General features: G+C 45.4%; 1 protein-coding gene across 3 annotated transcripts; it reads right to left on the reverse strand.

Annotated features, from left to right (window-relative positions):
- Positions 1–4,634: 4,634 nt before the first annotated feature.
- On the reverse strand, positions 4,635–12,763 carry LAX1 (lymphocyte transmembrane adaptor 1). 3 transcript variants are annotated; one of them, XM_081495037.1, is made up of 6 exons: positions 12,525–12,763; positions 11,995–12,181; positions 9,359–9,468; positions 8,606–8,716; positions 7,859–7,944; positions 4,635–6,138 (listed from the first exon to the last, which is right to left on the reverse strand). In XM_081495037.1, the coding sequence occupies exons 2-6, from the start codon at positions 12,081–12,083 to the stop codon at positions 5,398–5,400; spliced, it is 1,137 nt and encodes a 378-aa protein (XP_081351163.1). In that variant the 5' UTR covers positions 12,084–12,181; positions 12,525–12,763; the 3' UTR covers positions 4,635–5,397. The 3 variants fall into 3 exon arrangements, with proteins under 3 accessions (XP_081351163.1, XP_081351162.1, XP_081351161.1); XM_081495036.1 differs by having other exon boundaries at positions 11,995–12,184; XM_081495035.1 differs by having other exon boundaries at positions 11,995–12,188.
- Between the last annotated feature and the right edge of the window lie 13,030 nt (positions 12,764–25,793).

Consider the following 25,793-nt stretch of genomic DNA (forward strand, 5'->3'; position numbering starts at 1 on the left):
GTGCTTATTTTTGCTTCCTAGGCTAACCTTTACTGGCCATCAATATCAGACTGACATAGCACCCTCGTGTGTGGCAGACATTTAAATGCTTGTCACGTGTAGAGCAATGAAGACATCTACCCAAAACAGGTATGAGAGCTAGCTCCTGTAAAAATCGGCCTTTATCCCACCGTCTCAGTCTGCTCAGGCTTATATAACAACAATACTATAGACTGGGTGACTTCAAGAGCAAGCATTTATTTCTCACAGTTCTGGAGGCTGGTAAGTCCAAGATCAAGGTACTCACAGACTGGGTGTCTGGTGAGAGCTGGGGGTCTGGTGATAGGCAGCCATCTTCTGGCTGTGTACTCACAAGGCAGAAGGGGTAAGAAGCCCTAGGGCCTCTGTTACAATGGCACTGACCCCATCCATGAGAGCTCCGCTGTCATGACCTTATCATCCAAGGCCCCACCTGCTAATGGGGCTTCGGTGGCTCAGTGGTAAAGAATCTGCCTGCAATGCAGGAGACACAGGAGATGCGGGTTCATTCCTTGGGTCGAGAAGATCCCTTGGAGGAAGGCATGGCAACCCACTCTAGTATTCTCGCTTGGAGAGTCCCATGGACAGAGGAGCCTGGCTGGCTACAGTCTGTGGGGTTGCAAAGAGTCGGATATGATTGAAGCGACTGAGCATGCTGCTAAGTTACTTCAGTCGTGTCCGACTCTGTGCGACCCCACAGACGGCAGCCCACCAGGCTCCCCCATCCCTGGGATTCTCCAGGCAAGAACACTGGAGTGGGTTGCCATTTCCTTCTCCAATGCATGAAAGTGAAAAGTGAAAGTGAAGTCGCTCAGTCGTGTCCGACCCTTAGCGAACCCATGGACTGCAGCCTACCAGGCTCCTCTGTCCATAGGATTTTCCAGGCAAGAGTACTGGACTGAGCATGCATGCACCATCTAATACTATCACAACAGAGATTAGGTTTCAGCATATGAATTTTAGGGGCACACAAATGTTCAGTCTCTAACACCTACCCAAGTGCTTGTGAAGCCACTTCAGATGTTCTGTACCTCACAGATTTATCCTAGAAGCCCCTTGCCTTGGCACCCTGGTGAGATGGTGCCAAAAAAATGACCGAGGCCCAGATTCCTTCCTCTGGTGACACTTTCAGTGTTGCCATGCCCAGCAGTGGGTAGTCAGCCCCTCCAAAGCCCTTTCTCTCAGTCCTGTCACACACTCTTCTTTCTCCTTTCCTGGGGTGTCAGGTACTCTGCAGAAGAGATGGTTAGATGGTTCCCATCCCTGGGGATAGAGGCAGTGAGGAGGAAAGAATCTCTCCTCCCGACCAGTGCATCCTCAGAGGCTAGCCACAGTCACACTCAGTCCTCTCCCGCGGAGCAGAGGTGCAGTGCAGTGGAGAGCAGCGCATGTCAGGACTTACTTTCCTGTTCTCAGTAAGCCCTGAGGGTTGTTGGCTGACTGCTAACAGCTGGTGGTGCTCTGAACTCAGAAATGTGGAATGTTTTTACACCTTTGATACTTAGCTTTAAGCCTTGGCCTCCATTCCTGAGCCACAGAAAAACATCACTCAACATTTTATAAGGACATGCACTGAAATCACATCATCAACTGTCAGTTATTGATAAGCTGACTTTATCTTGGGCCTTGTGCTAAGAACTAGGGTGAACACAAAGGATTTAATTATATTTTCCGACAGACAAAGGGACTGCAGTTTGATAGGTGAGACTGAGTACATACATTAACAGAACCATGCAGAAAACTAACACAAATATCCAAAGCAACTATAGTAGCATGTGCTTTATATTATGTCCCTTTTTGCAGAAAAAGGAACAAAGGCACACTTATTTGAGCGGAATGAACCTAGATGTCTTCACTCCCAGCTTTGTCCATGCTTTAAAATTACTTTTTGTTTTGGTATAACTTTCAGAAAAGTTGCAGGGAATAGTACACAGTTCCTGTACCTTTCACACAGCTTCCCCAGTGCTAATTATATAACCTTGGTGCCTTTGTCAAAACTGAGTCACATTGATACAATACTATTAACTACAATATGAACTTTCTTCTCTCTTTTTTTTTTTTTTACCTTTTTTCCCACTGATGTCCTTCTCATTCACTACAATCCAATCCAAGGTGTCATATATTTAGTCATCACATCTTCTTAGTCTCTGCCGATCTGACACTTTCTCCAGTCTTCCCTTGTCTTCCATGACTTTAACATTTTAAAGAGTTCTGGTCAGATATTTGTTGAATGTCATTCAATTCGAGTTTCTGATGCTTCTCACGATGAGCCTGGGGTTGTGGCTTTTAGGGAAGAATACCACAGGGGTGAAGCACCCTTGTCCTTGGTCATAGAGCAGCATAACTTTTACGAATGTATTTATGGCTGTGCTGGGTCTTCATTGCTGTGGGTGGGCTTTCTCTACGGTGGCAAGTGAGGGCTACTCTCCAGTTACAGTGCTCAGGTGTCTCATTGCGGTGGCTTCTCTTGTTTCAGAGCACAGGCACTAGGCATGAGGGCTTCGGTAGTTCCGGCACACGGGCTCAGTAGTTACGGCTCACAGGCTTGGATGCCTCTTGGCATGTGGACTCTTCCTGGACCAGGGATCAAACTCTTGTCCCCTGCATTGGCAGGCGGATTCTTAACCACTGGACCACGAGGGAGGTTCACAACATAGCTTATCAATGGTGAGTTGACCTTGATCACACGGTTAAGGCAGTGTCTACCAAGTTTAGAAACCAAGGTCTGAGAGCTGAGTGCATTCATTCCTACCGGAGCATCACTGATTCTAGACCTTCCAGTGGTCAGAGGAAATACACATGTATATAGCCTACATATACACAAGTTTATCCACTGTAGATTTACTATTTTTCTCTTTTCAATATTCCTTTCCTTAGAAAAGAGTCACTAAATCCAGCCCACACCAAAGGCAAAGAGAATTAAGTGCCAGGGGAAGTATCAAATAATTTGTGGATAAATGTTAAAACCATCACAGTAGTGAATAAATATTTGAAGGGAGATTCTTTGAAGCTATGAAATTATCTTATTTTTCTATAAGGTGCCACTTGCTAATTTTACCATTCATCAGGACTTGCCCAAAGCAGAATTATAGCAGGGACTCGTGATTATTTATTTTATTCTTTGAGTTATAAATCCAGATCATAACTATTTATTTTTATTGCTTAAATTGTTCTAGTTACCTTTGGGAGTGTTTTCAGTTGGCTCCTTTTGACATGCCCTCATCTTTGCTTCTCTCTCCCCCTGACCCCCTTGTTTCTTTCTTTTCTTTCCTTTTCTACACAGTGGTCAAACTCATCTTGTATTTCCCCTGCCTCAGCTCTAAAACCAGCCATTCCTTCAAGGAGTTCTGGTTCCTTTTACTGGACAATGATATTTAGAAACCAAGATCTGGGAGCTAAGTGTATTCATTCCAATTGGAGAATCATTGCTTCTAGACCCTCTAGTGGGCAGAGTTAGGAAATACATATATATATATACTGCTGCTAAGTCGCTTCAGTCGTGTCTGACTCTGTGCGACCCCATAGACGGCAGCCCACCAGGCCCCGCTGTCCCTGGGATTCTCCAGGCAAGAACACTGGAGTGGGTTGCCATTTCCTTCTCCAGTGCATGAAAGTGAAAAGTGAAAGTGAAGTCACTCAGTCGTGCCTGACTCTTTGTGACCCCATGGACTGTAGCCCACCAGGCTCCTCTGCCTGTGGAATTTCCCAGGCAAGAATACAGGAATGGGTTGCCATTTCCTTCTCCACAGAATCTTCCCAACCCAGGGATTGTATCTGCATCTCCTGCGTCTCCTGTGTTGGCAGGCAGATTCTTTACCACTGTGCCATCTGGGAAGCCTATGTGTACACTCATCTGTATTTCCTTTTCTACTTGCTTATTTATTGCTTCTTTCTCTGACAGTAAGAAACCTGCCTCTCCTTACCTGTATCATATTTACTTATTTGTTCAACTCGAGGATACATTTAGTTTCAAAATTGCTAAACTATATTCCCATGAGACACAAATTTATCAATTACACTGCAGTGTTTGTGTTCAGCTCTTTGTCTTACATTTTCAAGCAAAATATTGTTTTCCAAAGTTACTTAGGCCAGCTCAGTTTTCCCCCACTCAGTGAGATTGTGTCATACATATGTAAAACCAATTGAATTTTTACAAAATTTTACAAAATTTTTACAAAAATTTTCAATTTTTACAATCTGCATTATATTGTGGGCCCCTCAACAGCCTGGTGAATTTTTTAAATTTGCATATAATAAGTCATCCTTTGTGCTGTATGGGCTTTTTCGTGTGTGTTTTGACAAATGCATATAGTCATGTATCAGTTACCTTATAGAAACATTATCTTAAAAATTTCCTTGTACAGCACCTTTGTTCCCGCTTCCCAAACCTCTCAACCACTGATTTGTTTTCTGCCTCTATATTTTTGCTTTTATCAGAAATGTCATATAAGTATAACCATACAATATGTAGACTTTTAGGTATAGCTTCTTTCACTTAGCAAACTGTGTTTAATATTTGTCCGTGTTGTTGCATGAACCTATATGCTTCACTCATTTTTACCGTTGAGTGTAGATAAATTCGTTGTGTGGATATAGGACTGCTTGTTTATCCATTCACCTGTTGAAAGACTTATTTATTTCTAAGTTTCACAATTATGAATAAAGCTGCTATAAACAGTCATGTATGAGTTTTTTTTTTCTTGTGAACACAAACTTTACACTTGGATAAATACCTAATACTGGAATGACTGAGTTATATAAAAAGTGTATGTTTATAAGAAACTGATGAACAGTTTTCCAGAGTGAAGGTTATGGCTTGCAATCCCCTCAGCAAGGAGTGAGAATTCTTATTATTCTGCCTTTTTTCCAGTGTTTGGTGGTCCACACTCATTTTAGAGTGGAAACTGTCCCTCCCCACCCCACTCCAACTTCTTCATTCCTTTTGGCCTCTGCCTGGATTACCAAATAATCTGTATTCTTGCTTTGCAGCCTGCTAGTATTAGCAAAGGTGATGATTTTAGATTACATTATGTTTCCACTGTGCACTAAAGTAACCTCCATTTTTAACCTCCTAACAATTCTGTAAGGTAGTTTCAGCAAACATTCTTAAGTTGGTACGACAGGTAACAGAACCTTGCTGAGAAGAATAACTTTCTGGCTTTCTCAAAACTCTGCTTTTGAGAGCCCCTTAACTCTCTACTCATTTCATCTCCTTAGCCTAACCAAATGAAACCACTGAAATACAGGGTCATCAAGGGTGAATCTGGCAGCAGCGACCACTTCATGTGGCTTGCCGGCTGGGTGGCTGGGTCTTAATTTGTCCGGAAAGAGCCGTGGGCCAGGGGCCCCTGCTCAGCCCCTGGCTCCTGCCTCGGCAGCTCACACATTCTCATAGTCGTGAGAGTCCTCACTTGACGTCTCTTCTGCACGTTTCCACGGACCGTTCTCACTGTGTGCAGACGACTGACAGGCCACGTAATCCTTTAAAGCCAGGAAGCTCCCTGACTGCACGGCAGGTGGGATGTGGGTCTCTGGACCATCTGTCCTGCCCTCTACATGGCCTGTGTCTGAGGATGTCACTTCCTCCTCCTGCTGCTTGTTGCTACTGGGACCTGGTGGTACATTTTCATAATCCCTGCGGCACTGAAACATTTCCTGGAGCTGCTTCCCTTGGGGGGTCCCGAGATCCAACTCTGCTATGTTAACATAGTCATGTGAGGTCTGAGAAGACCCCTCCCCATCGCTGAGTGGATCACTGTTCTCAGTTCCTGGAGACCCCAAACTGGTGCAGTCACTGGCGTTCCCACAACCCTCATCTATTTCTCCAGACAGCTCCAGCTCCTTGGTACTTGGGAGGATGAAGAGGTTCCCAGGAGGGTTATTGGTAGAAGCCAAAGTCTCAGCAATCTCCTTTGCTGTGGGGATATTGACATAATCTCTTGACTCCTCTGAAGAAGTGCTTGGATAATCTCTTGAAGCTCTGACATTGACATAGTGAGCCGAGGGAGTGAGGTTTCCAAACATCTGCGGCCGCGTGGCATTGTCATAGACGCCCACTGCATACCCCATGGCGTGAGTATGGGCTCTGTGCATGTGGAGGGCATCGCCTGCTTGGGAGGGCTGTAAGCAAGAAAAGAGAGCGGGTGACAGGGTAGGAGTAGAAATGAGGACAAACCCTTTCTTCCTCCCCACCCGGTACTACTGTATCTAATGGTTCCTTCATTCAGTTCTTCACTTCAGAGCAAAGCTCTGAATCAGGGGTCTCAAATCACAAGGCTTCCAATGCTAGGTTGGGATGAGTGAAGTGGGCTGGGTTTAAGGAAAGCAGCAGTGTAAATGTGACAATAAATTGTAACTGGTTTTTGGCCACACTGTGGGGGTTCAGTGGGGGAAATATGAACTAGAGAGAGCCTGCCACCCCAGCACATATTGCGAGGCCCAGCATAGTGGCTAAAGGTAGCGGCTCAGGTTCAGACTGAGGGTGCAAGTCCTAACCTTACCATTCTGTGCTGAGTTTGCACAAGTTACATAATCTTACTGTGCCTCAGTGTCCTAACTTATAAAATGGGGAGAATCATAATAATATCAATACCATGAGGTTTTTGTGAGGAAAAAATGAATTACTGCCTTAACTTGTTTAGCTCCTGGCACAAAGGAAACACTACGAAATACTTGCTGTTATTAGTACGGGGGCAGCTGACACACAGATCAGCTATGGCCATTTAGGAATGCTGGTCTGATGTTTCTAGAACGTCTGATTTTCAAAAAAAGGCTGGATATCTGGACTTCAATGTGAAATCTCTTAGGTTTTTAAATGTTGGAAACTGGTTCAAAATGTCCTTCAAACAGTACAGAGTACAATCCAAACATGTTTGTAGGTTTAAGTCAGCTTGAGATCTAAACTCTAGGTGCAAAATCCCCTCAGGGCTCAGCTGAATCCGAGAACTAGCTTAAGCAGTGTCTTTCCTCCACTCTTCCTTTTATAGTCACGTGGACTTGCTGCTCTAGGAAGTCTTAGAAGCAGGAGCAGAGCCTAAGAATGGAACATGCGAGAGGAGGAGGAGGAAGCAAATGTGGCGACTTGAAGGCAGCCACGTGGTCATCAAACCTGCGCCCCTGGGTAAAGAAAGGCTGGGTAACAAGCCAATCAGCAGCAGCGGCAGCATGGGATGCTGTAAAACCGAAGAAACAAATTCTTTTAACAAGCTAATGAGGACTTATCTACGAAAATGAGCACCCTGATCTTCAAAACAGTCCCTCTGCCCCACACTGCTGTGTGTCTCCTCCTTGGGAGCTGCCTTCACAGCCAGACTCAAAAGTATTCCTCCACATGCTCAACACTTTTTACACCAGTCGCAGTGCTGAGTGACTTATGAGTATTTCTGCTCCGGAGGAAGATTGAAACAATTTGACATAGGCTTGGAAGTAATTCCCAAAGCAGAACTTTAACAGTGCTTTGAGCACCGACAGCCCTGTTAGAAAATTTATGTACCCTCCCAAGATAATTATGGTACAGGAGACAACACTTATTTGGAAAAACGCATTATCATGTCTTTGTTAAAACAATACATTTAGGTTCCAACAAGTGTCCTTGAATACATGTGCCTTGGTGCCTTTCTTAAAATCTCAGGCACTTGCCCCTCTCTTTCTAAATTTTTCGCCTTGAGTGGTAGGGAGGTCCTGAGGCTAGTCTTCTCATTTATTAATAGGGCCTGGGGTACCAAAGGACATGCTGTTTATAGTGAAACAAGAAGCAAACCCTAGAACTCTTGCACTTCAGCTCTTCTGCCAGAGACATGTCATTTCTCCCAAAGGGACTGTCGTCTCACTGGACTCTTACCACACGCTCAGAGGGAGGACTGTCAGAATTTCTGGAGAGGAGACTTTCGGTGCTGACAACACGGATGCTCCTGGAGGGGAGTCTTCCTGAAAGGAGAGAGGGCAAACCCTGAGCATCGTCAGACAATTCTCCAAGTGCTTCAGCCTGTATACTCCTCATATTCTGGGTCAAGAGGATCTGTGTGATATCTGATATTTGGGGCCAGTGTTCTGTGGGGAGAGGGTCAGGGCTACAAGGATGATGAGCTGGGAGACCTGGAACACTCCTCAGCTAGCTGAGGACAAACGGACACTAACACAGGAATTGAGGAGGCTGGCTGGGAGGAGGCTTCTCAGGTGAACCCTCCCCAACGTGAGGCTAAAGGCCGTGTTCTCCTCCTGTGTGTCTTTCCCAACCTTAGACATATCCAGCTAACTACATCAAGGTAAACCAAAACTGTAATCTATGTAATCAAATTATCATGCTGTACTCTATAAACTCATACAGTGACATATGTCAATCATTTCTAGATGAAGTTGGAGAAAACCCCAAACCAGATCCCCAACCCCGATGACTCCCTGCTCCCTCTTCAAGCCCCTAGGCCCCACTGGAGGTGAACCTTGATATCTGTCTGTCTCATCCTCTCGCCTGCTCCCTGGAGAGCAGGACGAGCATGCTTAGAAAAAGCTGCTTTTGCAGGTGAGATGTATATTCTGGGGGCAGAAGTTCTGTAGGCCTGGATTCCATGGATTAGAAAGAAAAACCTACCCAGCTCTTCTTGTCTTCGGGGCAAGAGGTCATAAATATTTTTGGCTCGTTGTCTGGGACGGGGCAGAGTCAACAAGGGCATGATGGTAACTCGGAGGTAGGGAACTTGCCCTGCAAGACAATTGAGAGACACAGAGGTCATGGCTGGGCTTAGCTGCACAGAATGTGGACCCTTGGGGAAGAGACAGTGCCTGAAAATATTCCCCACCCTCACCATGTGTTATGAAAAATGTGTTTCCAGACTTGACCAATGCCTTTGAGCTAGAAGAACAGGGGACTCAGGAGACAGAAGCAGGAAGAAGAAATAGGCACAGGGCACCAGGGCATGGCTTTCAGAATGAAGCTCCACTCAGCATGGTGCCTTTCAGAGCCACGGCTTGTGATCCTGACGGAGACAATGACCTGTGTGTTAGGTAAGAATAGAGGACTCCTCGGTGCAACGGTTTATCTCTGGAGGGTAAGGTGTGTGTCTGTGCTCAGTCATGTCTGACTCCATGTGACCCTACGGACTGTTGCCTGCCAGGCCCCTGTCCATGGGATTTTTCCAGACAAGAATACTGGAGTGGGTTGCCATTTCCTCCTCGAGGGGATCTTCGCAACCCAGGGATCAAATCTAAGTCTCCTGCATCTCCTGCATCTCCTGCATTGGCAGGCAGATTCTTTACCACTGTGCCATCTGAGAACTGGGCTTTAAATTCCAGACTAGACAATTGATCATAGTGTGTCTCAAGTTTGGACAAACAAGGGACTCACGCTTCTTCCGTTTACTGCAGCTCCACAGGACACAGAAAACCGCAACAGCCAGGAGGACGGCAAGGAGAGCCGCAAACCCGGAAAAGATGCTGCTGCTGTGGTCTTCAGCTCTGTGAGGAAAACCAAGTGCCATGATCCAGCCGTGGGGGTGACAGAAGATGCTTCTTTCAAGAGGTAGGACTCGAGGATTTGGAGTGGGAGCCGAGTGAAAGAAAACTGAGGTGGGATGGGCTGGGTGGTAGAAGAGAGGATTGTCTTCTCATGGAGAGAGGGAAATAGGACGTGGAAGAAGGGAGCTATCCCTTCTGAATGCTCACTGGATGCCAGTGGTTTGCATTAAAGCTTATTTAATCTGTACAACAATCCCATCTCTCTTTGTGAGCAAGGAACCTGAGATTTAGACTCAGCAAGGTAGAGTAACATATGGAAGATCACATAGGTAAGAAGGAGCATGATGGAATGTGAATCTAGGTCTGTTTGGACCCAAAGACTGTTCTTTCTATGGCTTCACACTGTCTTCCAAACTTGTCAAGTCCATTTGCTCCTGCTTACCCTGTTCCCTGCCCCTTAGCTTTCTGTCTTTGCTTGGAAGAGATTATCCACTTACAATTAAGGAGCAGCTCTGGGACAAGAGTCCAGGTTGCTTGCATTTTAATAATCCCTGTAGCATCAACTTGTGGAGCTGGTCTTCAAGCAACACTCTGCTCTGCTGTGGAACGTGACCAATGCAAATGCACTGAGTAAGTTCCAGGCTACTTGCAGTTCCTGGGCAGGGCCAGAGCTACTGCTCTGCTTTGTCTATAGGAAGCAGCCAATTGAGGTTACAGAACCAATCACTAGCAGACCTGCCCCTCCAAATACTAGCAACCAGGTCATCCATCAGGGAAGGTTTTTGTCCTTATGAGTTCTAGACTTGTTCACCCAATTTCATGCTGGACATTCCCACGTGGTAACCTAATAGACATCTCAAACCAAAAATGTTTAAAACAGAATTCCTGTTCTCCCCCCCACTCCCCATAAACCTGTTCTTCTGGTGTTTCCCGTCATCTAATGGCTCGGCCCAAAAGCTTGGAGCCATCCTTGAATGTTTTCTTTTTCACACCCCACTGCTAGTTAACCAGCAGTTTTTATCTGCTCAACCTGGACATCTACCCCAAAGAATCACCTCTTGCTCCTCCATTGCCACCACCTTGGTCTGAGCCACCGTGAGTTCCACATGGACCTTTGCAAGAACCTCTCTAATGATCTCCTTGCTTTCACTCTTGGCCCCAACATACTGTCTTCACACAGGGGCCAGAGCGATCCTCTAAATGGTTAAATCAGATCACATGCCCCCTCTGCTTGCAACCCCCCATGACTTCTCATCACACTTGGGATAGCAGCCATAGTCCCTAACCAGCGAGAATGTCATAGCCTCTTCTCTTCTGCCTTTGCCTGCCTCTGACCTCATTTCCTACTATTTTCCCTCTGACCTTGATGACCAGGACTCCATGCTATTTCCAGCAAAGCGCAGTCTTGTCTCAGTCCCGCTGCTCCCTCTCCCACAGTTCAGTTCCCTCATTTCATCTAGGTCTCTTCTGAAATGTCACATCCTCAGATAGGTCCTCCCTGGTCACACCCTCCTTGGTACTCCGGTCCCCCTACTCTGCTTTGGTTTTTCTTCATAGCACTTACGACTGACGGATGTTATGCTAGCCATGCTTTTGTTCATCTATTTGTGTCTGACTCTCCCACTTAACTGTAACCTCCAAGAGGTTGTCCTTGTCTGTCCTATTCACCTTGTGCCTGCAACAGTGCCTGGCACTCAGTGGGAACCTAATGGATATTTGTGAAATTAATGAATGAATAAATTAACAAATGAATGGATATAGAAGTAGTATTGGAAGAGTGCTGCAGGATTCTGACACTATGAATTCATTCCCCATTAATGACCTTGTCCACCTGCAGGGGACATGTATTTGTTTGTCATGGTAATGACATTTACCTCCCCAAACTACAGTGATTTTAAATTTATTACTGTTGAGCTGTGCTTTTATCATTGCACTGAAATCAATACCTCTCAGTGTCAAAGTTTCAGCTATTGATGGGCTTTTTGTTAATATAATATTGAAGGTTTTAGCTGTAAGATTTACATCTATGATTAGTTCTGTGAGATTTGTATGATCTAAGGATGTATCTTTATCATATCTATGATTCCATTTTTAGTCATGGCAAGTGTTTAGGACCTAAAAGTGCATCTGCGTAGAAAGTGGGCCGTTTGTTTCCGTCAGAGTAGAAACTGGCTTTTGTTTCTGTTTCTTTGAGGAGAGATCGGTGGGACTTGAAAAAGGAAAGCTCAAGGACCGCCATGAGGGCCTCTGAGTGTGAGAAACCCAGCCACGCCAGGAAGCCAGCTCTAAGGAAGTGGTGTGTTATCATATTTCCTTTCTTCCCAACAACTCTTTTCTCTTCTCAATACCTATTCCTTTCCTCCCAGCAGTTCTGAGCAAACTTCTCTGAGCCCAGAGTTTAGTGGTCTTAGGAGATGAGAGCCTGGTGAGGGCTGGCAAGCCTGCTGGGGTAGAAGCCTCCCAGGGTAGACCAGGACCCTCTTTCTAAATCAGGGGAGGGGAGAGCTCACCGCTCCCATCACTCACTTGTCCAGGCTGCCGAGGGTTCCCTGCAGAGTGTTGGGCTCTGAGGCCCTCCCTGTGGTCTCTAAGCATGCTGACGTGGTGACATCCATTATTCCGCGACCCTCTCTGGCTTCAGCTTCTCCTAGGCCTTCTCTTAATCGTCATCAGCTTGCCAGCCGGTCTGCCACTTTTACTGTCTCTTCCTAAACTGCTGACTCTCAAGAGAAAAGGCAGAATTGATTTGTGTTTTACACATAATCCCATGTAGTACAAGCACTTTTTTAGTAGATAAGAATGACAGAAGTCCTCCTGGTCTGCATTTTCTGAACATTCCCTAACATACAACTTTTTACTCTCAAATTTTCATCTTCTTAAACCTTTATTTATCAAAATCCATCACAAAAACTCTATTGGTTTTTATTTCTTCCTTTCTAAAGCTTCCAATCTTTCTTTCTAGAACTTTCTCTCCCCCAACCAACTCTACCTTGCGTCTATCCCTGAAATGTCAGGCTGACTTGACCCAAAATACAAAACAACAAGTTTGGCTCTACCTGGATGTGGCTGCGATGCCGACTGCAGGAGGGGCGAGCTCTTCTGGGTGTGGAGCTCCCCAGCTCGGCTCAGGGGGACGCCAGACACTCTGCCTTGTGGCGGGGATGTGAGGGACGCCGAGGGGGAGATGGCCAAGAGGGCAGAGACGTGCTCCTTGAGAAGCTCATCTTCCCCCAACCCCCAAAGCAGAGAGAAGAGAGCAAACACTTTGCCAGAATGGAAACAGATAGTCAGCTACAGGAAGCAATACCACCAACGTGCTAATGAAGCCTGGGGCCCAGGAAATGCCACTCAGCTCTCAATATGATAGAAGCAAGGGCGCCTGCACCCTGTTCCCTGGGCTGGCTGATGCGTTGTGGTCTGCGAGGAGCATGATTCAAGAGGGGTCAAGGTGATAGGGGATTTGTGATTGCTCGCCCTGGGTTTCTGTGATACTGAGAGTTTTATCAGCCTCCAGATTGACAGTGTTTGTTTCAGCAGGTCTGAGGAGCACTGGAAGGTGCTTTTTAGAAACAAATGCAGATTTCTGGTGCCTGCAGCTGATTCGTGGGTGAACGGTGACCCTTGCTGCAGCACTTGTGCTGAGACTGGAAGCGAGAGGGCTTCCCAGACCTGGTGCCAAGAGCAGATGGCATGGGAACGGGGAATCTGGAAGATGGCATGTGGGAAAGCAGACAGAACCAAACCTCAGAACCCTGACAGCTACTTTAAAAAAATTTTTCAAGAACTTCCCCCTGCCTGCAACCATCTCAAGGTCTTATCTTATGTGAGCTTATCATCTACACAGCTTGTTTGAGTCTTCCATCATCTCTTATTTTCTCCTGCCCCCATACTTGAGGGAAACAGCCTCCTCATAGGAGGCTCCCAGGCTTCAGACTGAGCTCTGGGTTTCTGGCCCTGGCTGCACCCCTGCCCTCCCCACAGTAAGCCAGTTAAACCAACTGCTCAAAACACAAAACAGGTATCTGAGGTTATTCGCTATGACAGTAGAAGAAAACTATTCACTCCTGGTGACAGGATATGTGTTTTAAACCTGATTGCTCTGGTGTTGCCTTTAACCACTTTATCAGTGCAAAGAAATATAGGAAAACAATAGAATGGGAAAGACTAGAGATCTCTTCAAGAAAATTAGAAGATACCAAGGGAACATTTCATGCAAAGATGAGCACAATAAAGGACAGAAACGGTACGGACCGAACAGAAGCAGAAGATATTAAGAAAAGGTGGCAAGAATACACAGAAGAACTATACAAGAAAGAGCTTAATGACCCAGATAACCACGATGGTGTGATCACTCACCTAGGGCCAGACATCCTGGAGTGTGAAGTCATCACTACGAACAAAGTAGTGGAGGTGATGGTATTCCAGCTGGGCTATTTCAAATCCTGGAAGATGATGCTGTGAAAGTGCTGCACTCAATATGCCAGCAAATTTGGAAAACTTAGCAGTGACCACAGGACTGGAAATGCCAGTCTTCATTCTAATCCCAAAGAAAGGCAATGCCAAAGAAGGCTCAAGCACAGTTGCATTCATCTCACATGCCAGCAAAGTAATGCTCAAAATTCTCCAAGCTAGGCTTCAACAGTACATGAACCGTGAACTTCCAGATGTTCAAGCAGGATTTAGAAAAGGCAGAGGAACCAGAGATCAAATCGCCAACATCTGCTGGATCATCGAAAAAGCAAGAGAGTTCCAGAAAAACATCTACTTCTGCTTTATTGACTATGCCAAAGCCTTTAACTGTGCGGATCACAGTAACCTGTGGGAAATTCTTAGATAGGAATACCAGATCACCTTACCTGCCTCCTGAGAAATCTGTATGCAGGTCAGAAAACAATTAGAACCAGACATGGAAAAATGGACTGGTTCCAAATAGGGAAAGGAGTACATCAAAGCTGTATATTGTCACCATTCTTGTTTAACTTATATGCAGAGTTCAGTTCAGTTCAATTCAGTCGCTCAGTCGTGTCCTACTCTTTGTGACCCCATGAACGGCAGCATGCAAGGCCTCCCTGTCCATCACCAACTCCCAGAGTCCACCCAAACCCATGTTCATTGAGTCTGTGATGCCAGCCAACCAACTCATCCTCTGTCGTCCCCTTCTCCTCCTGCATTCAATCTTTCCCAGCATCAGGGTCTTATCAAATGAGTTAGGTCTTTGCATCAGGTGGCCAAGTATTGGAGTTTCAGCTTCAACATCAGTCCTACCAATGAACACCCAGGACTGATCTCCTTTAGGATGGACTGGTTGGATCTCCTGGCAGTCCAAGGGACTCTCAAGTGTCTCCTCCAACACCACAGTTCAAAGGCATCAATTCTTTGGTGCTCAGCTTTCTTTATACTCCAACTCTCACATCCATACATGACCACCGGAAAAACCATAGCCTTGACTAGATGGACCTTTGTTGACAAAGTAATGTCTCTGCTTTTTAATATGCTGTCCAGGTTGGTTATAACTTTGCTTCCAAGGAGTGAGCGTCTTTTAATTTCATGGCTGCAATCACTATCTGCAGTGATTTTGGAGCCCAGAAACATAAAGTCAGCCACTGTTTCCCCATCTATTTGCTGTGAAGTGATGGGACCAGATGCCATGATCTTAGTTTTCTGAATGTTGAGCTTTAAGCCAACTTTTTCACTCTCCTCTTTCACTTTCATCAAGAGGCTCTTCAGTTCTTCACTTTCTGCCATAAGAGTGGTGTCATCTGCATATCTGAGGTTACTGATATTTCTTCTGGCAATCTTGGTTCCAGCTTGTGTTTCCTCCAGCCCAGCATTTCACATGATGTACTCTACATATAAGTTAAATAAGCAGGGTGACAATATACAGCCTTGACGTACTCCTTTTCCTATTTGGAACCAGTCTGTTGTTCCATGTCCAGTTCTAACTGTTGATTCCTGACCTGCATACAGATTTCTCAAGAGGCAGGTCAGGTGGTCTGGTATTCCCATCTCTTTAAGAATTTTCCACAGTTTATTGTGATCCACACAGTCAAAGGCTTTGGCATAGTCAATAAAGCAGAAAAAGATGTTTTTCTGGAACTTTCTTGCTTTTTCAATAATCCAGCAGATGTTGGCAATTTGATCTCTTGTTCCTCTGCCTTTTCTAAAACCAGCTTGAACATCTGGAAGTTCACGGTTCCCATATTGCTGAAGCCTGGCTTGGAGAATTTTGAGCATTACTTTACTAGCGTGTGAGATGACTGCAGTTGTGCGGTAGTTTGATCATTCTTTGGCATTGCCTTTCTTTGGGATTGGAATGAAAACTATGGCCAGTCCTGTGGCCACTGCTGAGTTTTCCAAATTTGCTGGCATATTGAGTGCAGCACTTTCACAGCATCATCTTCCAGGATTTGAAATAGCTCAACTGGAATTCCATCACCTCCACTAGCTTTGTTCGTAGTGATGCTTCCTAAGGCCCACTTGACTTCATATTCTAGGATGTCTGGCTCTAGGTGAGTGATCACACCATCATGATTATCTGGGTCATGAAGATCTTTTTTGTACAGTTCTTCTGTGTATTCTCGCCACCTCTTCTTAATATCTTCTGCTTCTGTTAGGTCCATACCATTTTTGTCCTTTATTGAGCCCATCTTGGCATGAAATGTTCCCTTGGTATCTCTAATTTTCTTGAAGAGATCTCTAGTCTTTCCCATCCTATTGTTTTCCTCTATTTCTTTGCATTGATTGCTGAGGAAGGCTTTCTATCTCTCCTTGCTATTCTTTGGAACTCTGCATTCAAATGGGTATATCTTTCCTTTTCACCTTTGCTTTTCACTTCCCTTCTTTTCACAGCTATTTGTAAGGCCTCCTCAGACAGCCATTTTGTTTTTTTGCATTTCTTTTTCTTGGGGATGATCTTGATTCCTGTCTCCTGTACAATGTCATGAATCTCCATCCATAGTTCATCAGACACTCTGTCTGTCAGATCTAGTCTCTTAAATCTATTTCTCACTTCCACTGTATAGCCATAAGGGATTTGATTTAGGTCATACCTGAATGGTCTAGTGATTTTCTCCACTTTCTTCAATTTAAGTCTGAATTTGGCAATAAGGAGTTCATGATCTGAGCCACAGTCAGCTCCTTGTCTTGTTTTGGCTGACTGTGTAGAGCTTTTCCATCTTTGGCTGCAAAGAATATAATCAATCTGATTTTGATGTTGACCATCTGGTGATGTCCATGTGTAGAGTCTTCTCTTGTGTTGTTGGAAAAGGGTGTTTGCTATGACCAGTGCAATCTCTTGGCAAAACTCTATTAGCCTTTGCCCTGCTTCACTCTGTACTCCAAGGCCAAATTTACCTGTTACTCCAGGTGTTTCTTGACTTCCTACTTTTGCATTCCAGTCCCCTATAATGAAAAGGACATCTTTTGGGGGTGTTAGTTCTAGAAGGTCTTGTAGGTCTTCATAAAACTGTTCAACTTCAGCCTCTTCAGCATTACTGGTTGGGGCATAGACTTGGATTACCGTGATATTGAATGGTTTGCCTTGGAAATGAACAGAGATCATTCTGTCATTTTTGAGATTGCATCCAAGTAGTGCATTTCAGACTCTTGTTGACTATGATGGCTACTCCATTTCTTCTAAGGGATTCCTGCCCACAGTAGTGGATATAATGGTCATCTAAGTTAAATTCACCCATTCCAGTCCATCTTAGTTTGCTGATTCCTAGAATGTTGATGTTCACTCTTGCCATCTCCTGTTTGACCAGTTCCAATTTGCCTTGATTCATGGACCTAACATTCCAGATTCCTATGCAATATTGCTCTTTACAGCATTGAACCTTGCTTCTATCACCAGTCCCATCCACAACTGTGTGGTTTTTTTTTTTTTCTTTGGATTGATCCCTTCATTCTTTCTGGACTTATTTCTCCACTGATCTCCAGTAGCATATTGGGCACCTACTGACCTGGGGAGTTCATCTTTCAATGTCCTATCTTTTTGCCTCTTAATGCTGTTCATGGGGTTCTCAAGGCAAGAATACTGAAGTGGTTTGCCATGCCCTTCTCCAGTGGACCACATTCTGTCAGTCCTCTCCACCATGACCCGTCTGTCTTGGGTGGCCCCACACAACATGGCTTATTTTCATTGAGTTAGACAAGGCTGTGGGCCGTGTGATCAAATTGGTTAGTTGTCTGTGATTGTGGTTCCATCTGTCTGCCCTCTGATGCCCTCTCTCAGTGCCTACCGTCTTGCTTGGGTTTCTCTTTCCTTGGATGTGGGGCATCTCTTCACGGCTGCTCCAGCAAAGCGAAGCTGCCGCTCCTTACCTTGGATGTGGGGTATATGCAGAGTACATCATGCAAAATGCTGGGCTGGATGAAGCACAAGCTGGAGTCAAGATTGCCAGGACAAATATCAATAACCTCAGATATGCAGATGACACCACTCTTATGGTAGAAAGTGATGAAGAACTAAAGAACCTCTTGATGAAAGTGAAAGAGGAGAGTGAAAAAGCTGGCTTAAAGCTCAACATTCAGAAAACTAAGATCATGGCATCTGGTCCCATCACTTCATGGGAAATAGATGGGGAAACAATGGAAACAGTGACAGAGTTTATTTTCTTGGGCTCCAAAATCACTGTGGACAGTGACTGCAGCCATGAACTTGAAAGATGCTTGCTCGTTGGAAGAGAAGCTATGACCAGCCTAGACAACATATTAAAAAGCAGAATTACTCTGCCAACAAAGGTCCATCTAGTCAAGGCTATGGTTTTTACAGTAGTCATATATGGATGTGAGAGTTGGACTATAAAGAAAGCTGAGCACCGAAGAATTGATACTTTTGAACTGTGGTGTTGGAGAAGACTCTTGAGAACCCCTTGGACTGAAAGGAGATCAAACTGTTAGGGGGAGCACACTGATTGAAACTGCCCACCTTGGCCAGGCACCATAGTAACCATTTCCATGAGTTGTTTTACGACAGGAGGTCCTGGTAAGGAACACGGAACTAATAAGCCACCAACCACTACCAACCGCAAGAGTTCGGGAAAGGTTAAAAGGAGACACCGCGTGTCTGTCCATTTCCCAGAACCCGTCTCACTAGCATCCATCTTGGCTGAACCATGCGTGTGCCACCAGGAAAGACTCTGAATTAGAATGATTGGCCAAAGACCACCCGGAAACTAATCCCATCACCATAAAACCCGAGACTGCAAGCCACCTGGCAGAGCTGTTCTCCTGGGTTCCCTTACCCTACTGCTCTCCAGCCGGGTGCCCTTTCCCAATAAAATCTCTTGCTTTGTTAGCACATGTGTCTCCTCGGACAACTCATTTCCGAGTGTTAGACAAGAGCCCAGTTTCGGGCCCTGGAAGGGGTCCCCCTTCCTGCAACAAAACCAGTCAATCCTGAAGGAAATCAGTCCTGAATATTCATTGGAAGGACTGATGCTAAAGCTGAAGCTCCAGACTGACTCAAAGACCCTGATGCTGGGAAAGATTGAAGGTGGGAGGATAAGGGGACAACAGAGTATGAGATAGTTGGATGGCATCACCAACACGATGGACATGAGTTTGTGCAAGTTCTGGGAGTTGATGATGGACAGGGAGGCCTGGCATGCTGCAGTCCATGGGGTCACAAAGAGTTGGACACAACTGAGCGACTAAACTGACTGAACTGAATTACCTGAAGTTAGGTCTGAATGACTGAACTGAATAACATATGATTCTAAAGATTCTAAGATTGGTTTTCAACGGACAGAACTTAAGCATCCAAGCAAGCAAAGAAAAGCTCTTTGAGGTGAAGGGGCAACATGCTAAGCATCCTCTTTGGAAAAACAGAAGCACTGGGTTAAGAGTATCAGATCTTAAATTACTACCTGGGTGATCTTGAGCAGGTCCTGTGATCTTCTCGGGTGTGTCCTTCGATGTAAAATGACAATCATAATGATATTTAGGTAATGCTCTTGTGAGAATTAATTGGTTGAACAATGAAAAATGCCTGGCTTAGGACTTGGCACATGCAACAGTTCATTCAATGGGGCTGCTATTACAGTATCATCTCCTTATGCATGAGGCTCATTTCTTTACACTTAATGGACTGCTCCCTCGGGCCTTTCTCTCTTCCTCTCTGGATGCTTAGCCTGCCTACCTTTTGGGTGTTCCTTTATTCTTTACGCACACGTCTCTGGGATGTCTCCCACCACACAGTACCAGTTTGCACAAAGACCAGATGTGGTCTTGGCCCTCCTGCTGTGACCAGCTCCAGATGGCCACCCCCTTGCCTTCCAAGCAGACCCAGCTCATTGTCCTTACGTACTCTGGGCCTTTGCACTAGTTCTTTCATTGTAGCAGAGTGTCTTTTTCTTTGGTAGAATTCCAGTAAAATCACATTTATGAGTTTATTTCTGGGTGTGTGACTTGAGGTATTTGGTTATTTTCTTTTTTGGACCCATTGTTTGAAGTGTCATTTTAAAATAAAACCAGAATTGTTACTTAAAAAAAAATTTGCCATAAGCATCACCACTTCTGTAAAGCCCTCTGCATCTGGAACTGGATTCTTGCTCTTCTGTATCTTCATGGCCCTGTGTGTAATAGCACCTCCCAATTGTTGGGATGAGTTGTTTAAATGCTTGTTACCCCAAGTAGACTTTGAACCTTCTCAAGCAGACTGTGTTTTAATGTATTACATCTCTGGCATTTGACACAGTGCCTGACTCTTTAAGAGTTAACTGGGTCTTCTGAGAAGTTCTCTTGGTGGTTATTGCTGTTGTGAATTTAGAGAAAGAAACGAGCGTCCTAGTCTTTTTCTCTTGCTGTGCACGAATGGGCTGAAGGACAAAGCCATCTCAGCACTGCCCTTGCTGCTCCTCACAGGAAGGGCAACCCAGGGCCTGTGTTGGGTCTCCTTTGCCCTAGGAAGGGGTTATCAGTGGCTCTTGTATTTCTGGGCTCCCCCAACACGCCAAAATTGCCCTGTGTGAAAGGCAGCTGCAGCCAGGTTTTGTTTTTGAAGGTCTAGGAGCTGAGACAATGGAGCAGGATGACAGCTGGTTGACAACCCCATCCCTCCTTGCGCATTTGCTCATGGAGAGGCCTTCTCCAGTTGAGGCACGTCTGAAACAGAACAAAGGCAGCAAATATCCTCCTTTTAAGTTAACACTGTGAGAGAGCAGGGAGGGTTAGGACAGAGAAATTTGGAAAGTACATAAATATTTCTTTCATTTCTCTGCTTCCTGCTCTCATTCAACCTAAGGTCCTTGGGAAGAGTTGAGGAGAATTTGGAAGCAAGAAGTGTGACCAGGTTGGGAGACAGCTTCTGTCTTCCAGGCTGAGGCCCAGTGGAGGACGCCGGGCGCCATTGTCTACAGGTCGGAGAGCAGGCCTTTCCTACGTCTCAGTCTGAGAGCAGGTTGCCCCTGTGCGCCGGCAGCTGCGGAGCCGCGGCCAGACGCCGGGGTGCTGGCCGCCGGCCTCCCCTCCCTCCCGGGGTGGCAGGAGAGCGGCTTCCGTCCTCAGGCCCACACGGGCGGGAGGAGGCTGCCCTCAGCAGAGGAAGGAGGGGGCGTCGCAGCAGGAATCGGGGAAGAGCGCAGAGCGCGTCAGGGGAGGAGCCAGGAGCAGCCTGCGACCTCACCGAGCAAGCAAGGCAGACGTCAGGACGGGTTCTCTGTTCCCTTCTCGTGTGAGTGAATAAAGTATCATTTCAACTGTTTCATGAACCAGGGCCTTCTGAACAAGCTGGGGTGGCAAACAATTTAAGTTTGTTTTGAACAAGCATTTTCTTTTTGTGTGTCAGAGGACAATAGCAAGACAGCAGGGTTTGAATTTGCCTGTATCCCTTAGTATTGGGCTAGGCCCATGTGAGGCATGTGTGTTGCACTATTGTTCCTTCCATTTTCCCTAGACTGCGGCCACGTAACAGCCAAAGTTATCCCCTTAAACTGTAACATAGATCATCGGAATCCTCAGCTAAAACCCTCTCATGAATTCCTGTCTCAAGAAAGCCAAACTTTTACTGGCTTACAGGTTCCCATCCCTGAACTTAATTCCTTCAGTTTCCCACTTAGTCACTCAGTGCCAATTCCTGGCTTCTTTGCATGTCCTCAATGCAAGAGTGCCTGCCTCAGGTCCTTGGCACTTGCTGTATCCTTCGCCTGAAATCTCCTTCTTCTACATATTTACTAGCTCAGTCTTTTACTCTATAACTTCTCTTTACAGTCTTCTTCAGAGATGCCTTCCCTAATCACTCACTCTACAAAAGACCAATCCTCATGGTCTGTGCTCCCTGTTTTTCTCACACCACTTTACTGTTCTCCTTGGTCCTTGCCACCATTCGACATGCTCTGTATTTGTTTGTTTTGTCTCTCTCCACAAGACTAAATTTAAAAGTGTCAGTCTTTGTTTTGTTCACTATTGTTCGCTATTGCATACATTGGTGCCTGGCATAATAAATACTTGATGAATGAAGGAGTGGACCAATATCCAAGTGGAGGGGATGAGACCGTAAAGAAAGACTAGCTGACACCTCTCACAGATTTGGCCAGTGCTAGCTATTTTGGTGCTAGGGTTGACTTGATTTAGAAAAGAAATTGATTTCTTGTACTGTAAGGGCTGGGGAACAATTTGTCTTTGTTGCAGGGGTGAAGCCTGCAGGTACCAGTATGCTGCTGCTGCTAAGTCGCTTCAGTCGTGTCCGACTCTGTGCGACCCCATAGACGGCAGCCCACCAGGGTCCGCGGTCCCTGGGATTCTCCAGGCAAGAACACTGGAGTGGATTGCCATTTCCTTCTCCAATTATGCAGTATGCATAATTATTCTCCAGTATGCAGTAGTGCTCAATGCACACACACTGCTGCATTCCAGAGGCGATAAAGCAATGGAGGAATGCCATCTAGACATTCTCTTATGATTATTAATAGCAATTTTAGATACCAGAGCAAGCATGGAAAGTGTGTCCAAACTGGAGAAACCCTTCAGTTCAGTTCAGTCGCTCAGTCAGGTCCGACTCTTTTGCGACCCCATGAATCGCAGCACGCCAGGCCTCCCTGTCCATCACCAACTCCCAGAGTTTACCCAAACCCATGTCCATCGAGTCAGTGATGCCATCCAACCATCTCATCCTCTGTCGTCCCCTTCTCCTCCTGCCCCCAATCCTTCCCAGCATTAGACCCTTAGGTCACAGCAAATTAGCAGCAGCGTTGTTGATCGGTTAAGAAAAAATTATTTATTTATTTAGCTGTGCCAGGTCTTCATTGTGACATGGGAATTCTTAGTTGCAGAATGTGAGATCTAGTTCCCTGATCAGGGACAAACCCGGCTGCCTGCGTTGGGAAGTTCAGAGCCTTAGCCACTGGACTACCAGGGGCGTCCCAGGATTGGGATTATAACACAGGCTTTCTAATTCCCTGGCTGGCTCTTTCTACCAAAGCTCAAACGAGCTCTCTTGCTTCTCTAATTTCATGCCATTCCATTGGATTAGGTCTCTGGATTCCCAAACTACCGCTCTTTCCCAGCAAATTCTGACACAGAACAGCCAGATAACAATCTCAGCAGAAGGATCTATAATCACAAAGTTTTACTCTATATTATTTATGTTACATTAATAACTATAGTAGGAGACAATAAAGACAGGATCCCACTTAGGCTGGCTTGTGCATTTATTCACACAACTTGTTGTGACAGTCACCCACGTTTGGATCATTTCAGCACTGACTATTTGATTTGTTCACTAGAATCTCAGCATTTCAGAGCTGGGGGCCCTTAGAGATGGCTAGTTCATAAGGCTTTTAAGTCATTTTTTTAAAGCTACAGCTGACCCAGAAGTCAAATATTTATATATATAAAAAAAGTGCTACTTTTGTTGAATACCCGTGGGCTCTGAATCATCACTAAGGAATCCCTTTCAGGTCTTTAAAATGTAGCTTGAAAATCATTGATGTAGTTACACTTTTTCCTTGTAGAGATGGAAAATCAAGCCAGTCAAGAAGCAGAGTTTATATCAGGATTTTACTCCATATAATTACTCTGTTTAAGCTCCTCCACCATAGGGTGAGCAGAAAAACATTCAAACTGCTTTTCTCTCCTACCTGATCGGCAGCAGTTTCAGTTCAAGGGATTAATGGGAAAGATGCGGAAATGCTTAACTCAAATGAAGAGTTTGGGTAACCACGTCTGAAGGCAATCAGTAATTTCCAGCCCTCTCTCCCCACCTTCACATCCTCTTTTAAATTTTCATATATATTTGCTTTAAAATTTTATTATTGTTATTTTTTGGCCATGTTGTGCAGCTTGCGAGATCTTAGTTCCCTAACCAGGGATTGAACCTGCACCGTTAGCAGTGAAAGCAGAGTCCTAACTGCTGGACTTCCAGTGAAAGTTGCTCATTTGTGTCCAACTCTTTGTGACTCCATGGACTGTAGCCCACCAGGCTCCTATCCATGGTATTCTCCAGGCAAGAATATTGGAGTGGGTTGCCATTTCTTTCTCCAGGGGACTTCCAGGAAATCCCCTGTATTTGCTTTAAAAAAGGCCAAAATATGGAGATCTGGAGTTAAACAAGAAACCTAACTTAAATCAATTGTGCTGTTTAGAGGATGATCTCCAGGGCCATTAGTCCAGGGGACATCAGAGAAACCACGTGGTGCCCAGGCGTGAATCCAGGGGCCAGGCCTGAGCAGAGATGCTGTAGCCAGCTCTGAGTGTGATGGCACTGGCTGCTCAGTTCAAGTACTGTATCTTCTGAGAACTGGGAGGTGTGCTTTGAAATAGATTTCAGAGAAGATTTATGATTCGTTCCATCAAGATATGGGCAAGCCCAGAACCCAGAAATCACTGCCTAAAAGGCAAAGCTAAAAGTATCCTGGTCTATGAATCTAGTTGACTGTTACTTCTCATAGCTCAGGTTCATCTGGGGGGACAACTGGATGTTAATGATGTTACACAGATAGTAACAGGTGCACGTTTTATTTATAACAGGTTTCAAAATCTGCTGGTAAAGGACATACCATTTTTATCCTGCTTGCAGTGGCATGGAGGCCATGCCCTAACAGACTCAGGTCAAGGGTTGGTAACCAGCTTACTGGTACCTAGTGAATCATCCTTGGATTTGCCCAGAATAAGTTAGGGAGTTGTCTGGTTATGTGTATACACTTGGGTGGGACGGGGGGTGGGTGGGGGTGTGGGGCTGAAGGTGGGATCAGTCAGTCCTGGTGGAGAGTTTCAAACAAACCCAGTGGCCATAGGGAGAGGATACAGTAGTTGAGAAATGGGAGACTCACAAACCATTATTAAAGATGGAAGGCAAAGACACTGCTTTTTTTTTTTTTTTTTAAGAAATAGGGGTAGGAAAAGATGGAAGAAAAGAACATTTTTTTCCCCATGTGTTAACTCAAGCCTAAGGAGCTGAGCTGGAGAAGGCAGTGGCACCCCACTCCAGTACTCTTGCCTGGAAAATCCCATGGACGGAGGAGCCTGGTAGGCTGCAGTCCATGGGGTCGCTAAGAGTCGGACATGACTGAGTGACTTCACTTTCACTTTTCACTTTCATGCATTGGAGAAGGAAATGGCAACCCACTCCAGTGTTCTTGCCTGGAGAATCCCAGGGACGGGGGAGCCTGGTGGGCTGCCGTCTGTGGGGTTGCACAGAGTCGGACATGACTGAAGCGATTTAGCAGCAGCAGCAGCAAGGAGCTGAGCTGGCTATATATCCCATTAAACCAATGTCTTAGGAAACACTGGTCTCTGCCAGAAAGCTGCTCTGAAGCTCTGCTTCATGCCTCACCACACACTGGGGTTGGGAGGTACGGCTCCTTGAGATCCTGTTTGATGTGGCAGATGCACAGATCTAGGGCCCAACAAAGACAAGGTACGAGTAAGGGAGGAAACATTGGGCCAAACTTTAGAAAGGACTTGAGTTGTGTGTATGTGTGTGTGTGTGTGTGTGTGTATTTTGCATCCCTTTTAAGTAAGGGTATTTGGGATGGAAACTACAAAGGAAAGAAAAAGACTTTAGTCCTGTTTTGTGAATGATTTCTGTTTTCAAATAAGTCCCAGACCCTGTTTGGTTGGTTATTAGTTATTTTCTCCCCAGCATGTTTGAAAGAAACTAGGTGGGCAGTGTGGCCATACCCATGGAGAGCAACCTGGGACAGGCAGGAAAGGTGGGTAAGACTTCTCATTACAGAAGACTATCAACCATGGCTGGCTCCTTCTTCAGAATCGACCTGTTCAAACAGCCAGGAGAGCTGGGCTATTCTTCAACATCATACTTTTCCTAAAATACCTTGGGGAGCCAACAAATCCTTTTCTTACTTGCTATTTTAAAGGAGTAGATG

Source organism: Giraffa tippelskirchi, chromosome 5, assembly GCF_054371585.1.
Source record: "Giraffa tippelskirchi isolate mGirTip1 chromosome 5, T2T-mGirTip1v1.2.pri, whole genome shotgun sequence".
NCBI classification, from domain to species: domain Eukaryota; kingdom Metazoa; phylum Chordata; class Mammalia; order Artiodactyla; family Giraffidae; genus Giraffa; species Giraffa tippelskirchi.

Excerpts from the sequence above, each read along its gene's own strand:
- LAX1 (XM_081495037.1), bottom strand. The coding sequence starts at position 12,083 with ATGGATGTCACCACGTCAGCATGCTTAGAGACCACAGGGAGGGCCTCA. Across the intron at positions 8,717-9,358 it reads CTGCAGTAAACGGAAGAAGC|GGCAAGTTCCCTACCTCCGA; the intron begins GTGAGTCCCTTG and ends ATTGTCTTGCAG. Across the intron at positions 7,945-8,605 it reads CCGAAGACAAGAAGAGCTGG|GAAGACTCCCCTCCAGGAGC; the intron begins GTAGGTTTTTCT and ends CTCTCCTTTCAG.